Below are 6,000 nucleotides of genomic sequence, written 5' to 3'. Positions count from 1 at the left end.
GAGGAACAGCAAACTGTTTAGAATGTTGGAGGCAAGACTCAAGCAATGCAGCCAGTGGCTAGGGACAGATTCTCAGTGATACACCAGGGCGCCAACCAATTCCGGAGCGTGTGGAATGTTCTAGAGAGGTGCCACCACCATTCGGCTTTTATATATAAGGAGGATACCTGCAAAAACCTCTGCTGTTATTTGTGTGTGGAGGGGGAGTGAAAAAGTCTTTGCTAGTGTCTCTGCTCATCGGGAATGAGTCAATGGGAGAACCAATATTGCTGGCTCCTATGTTCTTAATACTTTTATACCTTGTGGTTCAAGGCAGCTTACAATAATAGTTAGAATACCCTCAACTAAAACCAAAAATAAAAATATCTAAGAGGAAAATATAGCAAGTAGTCTCTTAACATATTCAGAAAGACTTAACATTTTGTTATGATGAAATCAGAACTTTTCCAGATTTGTGTATACACTGTAGCATTTTCAACATGAAAAAGCACAATGTCACCAGAATAAAGTTACTTTGAGATACTGTGCTAGTACAAAGAGGAAAGCTACCTTATGAGGAATGAGCAAATTACAACTGGGGCAAGTTAAACACATCAACCAAATACATATTAAGGTAACATTCCTTATAAAATGTGGGTTAACTAACAAAATCCAAGTAAATGCATAACTTACATCTTCTATTATGTATTTCCAAAGCTTGTTTAAGATCTACAGTGGCTTTTCCTAATAAAGCATCAGCTTTTAAAGTATGATGGCTCCACACTCTAAATTCCAAAGTGGTTTGTGGAGTAACATTCCTGTAGACAACAAATAAGTTTAGTTCCCTTTTCATAATTAGAAATATGCAACACACTACAGTTCATCTTTTTATCATACATACTTGATATGCAAAATAAAATAGCTAGGCCTATGCTCTATCTTTGATGTAGCAAGAAAATATTGGGATCCTAATCTACAGTACCAGGCAATCTTAATATGCATTAGCATTTGCTGATCTTCTGAACAGAAACCATACACCATTATCTGGTGCTTCTTTAAACAGGATGGAGCAAACATAGAACATCTGCACATCAGTGAAGGTGTGTAACTTGTCATAGATGTAGCCAGAAATAAATATATGTATTGGGGTCCAATGAGAGAAACTTCTGACAATGTCTAAACAAATAAATGACGATATGGTTCAGAGATCTGATGTATTGGTTGGGGGCCAACAGATAGCATATGTATAAGATGTTCAGGGGCTCAAGTAATTGCTCTCCTTTAATTATCTATTTAAATCAATGGGTTGGGTCCAGCCACCTTTTCCAGTCAGAATCACCTAACTCCCCTTCTTATCCCTGCCCCCATCAAATATGCCTTTGTTCCTTGCAGATCCCGTGACACCCAGCATAGCCTTTATGGTGGTCAAATAAGACCCTCTCCTCGCTTCCCCTCCAATGGAAAAGCTAACCCAGTAGTTTCATATCTTCACAAGGGAAAGGGCTACAGGCTTACTTCTTTTTTAAAAAAATGAAATCTGGGGGTTCAGAGAACCTGCTAAGCCTATTGTTACTATGTTCCAGCAATATATCAATATTTTAAAGCCTTTAAAAAATGGGGGGGGGGTGCTGCGAAACCACCAATGACAACAGCACCATCCCTTGAAAATCCTTATTATTCAACTTTACTCGCTCTTCATATGTAGATCAAGTAGACCTCGCCAACAGGTATGCTTATTTACCACCCAACCTCCACTCGTTTGATGAGGTGTGCGTAACTTAGTCCTTGCAGGGACACAGCGGAGAGACCGTCGAGGCAAAGGAACGGCTCAATCCACTGGCAGCGTGCCAGGGGAGAGGCGACCCTCAGTGCCCCATGACTAGGGACCCATCACAAGGATCCCCGAGGAGTGCGCACATTCGCATCCCCTCTCTAACTGCTGGTTTGCAGGCCGCATCCCTGGGAGCCCCCAGGAGACACAGCCGCCATTAGCTCGCCGAAACCCCACTTGCAGTCCTCCCCTACTAAGTGGGGGGGAACTCTCCCCCCAAACAACAAAGCGAATTCCGAGCATCCTCAGGGGGGGACGGAGCTATAAGCAATATGGACTGTATTAAAGAGCCTACAAGAAGTGCCCAAGCAAATGGCAAACATTCGGGACTTTTGCAAAAAAAAAAAAAAAAGTAAACATTCCCAAAAATGGCGATTGGAAAGACTGAGATCGAATTTAAACCTCCTTCAGGAAGTGAGAGGTTGATCAGGTCAGGTGACCTGAATACCACAGACTTTACCAAAAAGTGAACTGTTATGGCGACCCCTACTGGTATAAAAAAGGATAAAGAACAGAGCCAACAATCAATAATCTACTACATGATTCCAAAGACAAGCGTTATGAAGAAAGGAGAATCCTCAATAAACTATAAATGACGTTTTGGGACCGGTTGCAGATTGAAAGCGAAGTAAAACCAAGGGATTTATACCCAATCTACATAAAGAAGAAAATTTGCCCGGTGATTATGGACAGACTCTCTAGAAGAAAATTAGGCCCTAAAAGGAAAGAACTGTAACTGTTTTTAAGGCCGGTTAGACATGCCTTAATAATATGGACCACTAGGAGAAGAAGATAAAGATTGTAATAAAGGGCTAAAATGGGTTGAAAGGTTCCAGTTATGACGCGACGAGAACGGAGGTGTGTGGAGGAGCTCCTCCGTCCCCTACCGTTTCCCAGGATTTTGGAGGGGTGTACGAAGGGGTTCTTTTCCCCCTTCATCCCTGTGCAACCCCCGGAGTGAGGTACATGCAAGAGCGTCGGTTTGGGACCTCAGTGAGTGGCGACTGGCTGGGAGACCACTCCTGCTCTGACGCACAAGCCCAGGGAAAGCTTTACTACGGTGAAGACGAGTCAGACCTGACTGAACATGTTGATTTTGACTTTTAACCCCCTCAAACCTGGAGGACCATCTCCTCTCCTAAGAGTCCAAATCAGCTTTAAGATCTATGGTGACCCCTTTCTTATCAAATGGTCTCCTCTTCTCTCATGCAATTCAGCCAGGAATGTGAAGTGATACTGTTTAGGTGGCCTGTTCCTGACTTGGTTTCAATGGTGTATTAATGTACTAATATGTCAAGTTTCTAGTTGGATTTAATTATTGCTCTTTAGGGTTTTAAACGTCTTCCCAATGAAAGAATCACACTGAGATTGCCATAGCCATGACAGTACCCTGTCCTGCCCAGATGTTTTGTGGAAGAAGGGATTCTCTTACAAGAGATCCAGGCTTTTACATGTAGATGTCCTAGAAGAAATCACCCCCTCCCAACTGAAGTGCTGTGGTGCCACAGCAATCACAACACTCCATCTTACTACAGTGGGAACCCCGGATGACTCGTAGGATGAAGGCTTCTTCCACAAGATATCTGGCACTTCCACTGTAGCCAGCTAGAACGCTGCAGTACGAGTGACAAACAGAGAACCTCAGCTCAGCTAAGAGGTGTTAGAGGGTACAGATTATGGATGCCTAGAGAATGTCACCACCACCATCACATGTTGCATACTCTGTATATAGATCTATTTCAAACCTGGCTTCCAGAATAATTTTGAGGCTGACAGGAAGTGTTATCCTTTTGGTTCTTCTGGACCTTTCAGCCATTTTACACCATGGTATCCTTCTAAACTGCCTTGCTAGATTTGGAGCTGGAGCACTGAGCTCCGGTTGTTCCACTCATACCTTCCTAAAGGTAGTCCTGGGAAAAGCAGGTTGCTTACCAGTAACTGGTGATCTTCGAGTGGTCATCTGTGCATTCACACCCATGGGATTCAGTGCGCACGCACTGGATCAATCGGTGCTGAAGCAAGCTCTTTTAACGGATTTTTGCGCCCAGTCCCTCAGGCATGCGCAGGAACCCCACCTGGACAGCCCACCAGTTCCTTCAAACCACCACAAATCAACCCCTATTAAAAATGTAGAAGCTGACAGCAGCGGGGAAGGAGGGCGGGTGGTGTGAATGCACAGATGACCACTCGAAGATCACCAGTTACTGGTAAGCAACCTGCTTATCTTCGACGTGGTCTCTGTGTTTCACACCCATGGGAGATTAGCAAGCAGTCGCCTACCTGGAGGAGGGTGCTGGCAGGTCTATTACTGCGTAGCCGAAGACAGAATGTGACGTCCCATGTTGTTACTGGTGTTGTTACGGACATCTAGGGTGTAATGCCTCATGAAGGTGTTAGGCGTGGCCCAGGTAGCGGCTTTGCAAATGTCCGTTAGTGACACTCCCTGGAGGAAGGCAGTGGAAGTTGCGACAGCCCTGGTAGAATGAGTGCTGATAGGGCCAGGTAATGGCTGTTTGGTGAGTAGGTAACATAGATGGATTAGACCTACAATCCACTTTGACAGGCGCTGGGCAGTGATGCAAGTACCCAGACGTGCCGAAGCATACGAGACGAAAAGTTGTGAGTCCTGTCTAGTTGGGTGTGTTCTATTGATCTAATCTAGGTGTGGCTGTGGAAATCCTACATAGATACCTGGAGTCAGTAATGAACTTGAGGAGAGGTAATAAACTCAGGTTCATTCTAGATAAGAGAGAAGTAATGTGAATGTAGTTCATCAGATCATGAAAGTAGTATTTAACTTGTGTATTCCACCTTGAATATCAGGTGAGATTGCATTCCACCTTAAAGATCAAATTCGTAGCTTGGGGATAATTTCAGATCCAACTTTGCATATGGATATTCAAGTGACATCTTTTGCAATAGCTTAATCCCCTTCTGGGAAAAGATAATGTGGAGCTTGATTACCACAATCTGCGATATGTAGGGCTGTTCTTGAAGCACTTGGAAATAACAACTGTTTCAAAATATGGCAGCCAGTTGCTAACTGGAACTTATCTTCAGTAGCTTCGAGTTTGTTTTTTAGTGCTAATCAAGGTGTTCACTTTTACCCAAAAAGCTTAGGTCTAGGAACAGGACATCTGAAGGACGTCTTTCAGCTATATGATCCTGCTCTTGAGTTAAGATTTTCTTCTGAAACTCTTTCAGGTGCACTACACTTGAGAAGTTAAAGAAAATAGCTGGGGTAGTGCTTCAGTTTTGGAGCACCCTTCTTCAGGGAGATTCACCTGTACCACTATCATCTCCTAGACACCATGCTAAGTCCATTTTGAACATGCAACTAATAATAAATTGAAAACGGTGACTAATGTTATGACTCTCATTTTATATTGTTATTGAATTTACACAGTTGACTTTTTCAGACTTTTTCTTGCTATTGTATTGATGAGATTTTTAATTTAAAAATCATCATGACATCTTACAAAAATGAAAGAGGAAAGTGTATTTTAGACATATGCTTCAATGTATTTAATTTAATAATTGTTAACACAAATGTAAGTATCTGTCAGTCATCAAAATGTATTTTACTCTTTGGACATTACTGGAAGCAATGTTATTTCTTATACAGAAAATGGGTAGTGTTCTACCACCTTACTACTTTTTTAAAAAGAAAATTAAAGCTTAAAAAAGCTGTCAAGCCCTTGCAGTTCTGCAGTTACCATGTTATATTATGAAACTATGTAAGTCCACATATTCACATTCAAGTAATTTAAAGCAAATTATAAAAACTTCTAAAATTAAAATTAAAATCAATACATAAATGAATATATGATCAGGGAATTCCTAGACATAAAATAATTACAAACATGCATAAGAGGGACGGAAGACATATTTTTTGTTCATGCAAAACCAAATCAGACACAGATTGCCATTTCGTGGCTACCATCCTATATCAACTTGCAAGTCATCCTTCCACAGGGGCCATGCTAATCTTCTCTGTATCGTTCCAATTTTAGTGTATGTGCTGCCAATGTCAGGGAATAGCCTTTTTGGCTAACAAACTTCAGGAACAGGAAACAGGATCCTGAATCAACTGTCTCATCCTGAGTTTGCATATATCAACAAGGAATACCAGAATCTTCCGCCACCCCACATTTCATAACGAACTTACTGTTCACTCTCAAGTCATTAAG

The 6,000-nt window shown here is 42.0% G+C and overlaps 1 protein-coding gene across 2 annotated transcripts in view; it reads right to left on the bottom strand.

The window, feature by feature from the left end:
* WWP1 (WW domain containing E3 ubiquitin protein ligase 1) overlaps positions 1–6,000 on the bottom strand; it is an 81,594-nt gene that overhangs the window by 44,417 nt on the left and 31,177 nt on the right. For both annotated transcript variants that reach the window (XM_015421426.1, XM_015421427.1), the window contains exon 4: positions 673–797. In XM_015421426.1, the coding sequence (XP_015276912.1) occupies positions 673–797 (125 nt within the window). The remainder of the gene's footprint in view (positions 1–672; positions 798–6,000) is intronic.

This window comes from Gekko japonicus, unplaced genomic scaffold (genome assembly GCF_001447785.1).
Source record: "Gekko japonicus isolate JY-2015 unplaced genomic scaffold, Gekko_japonicus_V1.1 scaffold766, whole genome shotgun sequence".
NCBI lineage: Eukaryota > Metazoa > Chordata > Lepidosauria > Squamata > Gekkonidae > Gekko > Gekko japonicus.
This window is presented reverse-complemented; position numbering and strand designations above follow the sequence as displayed.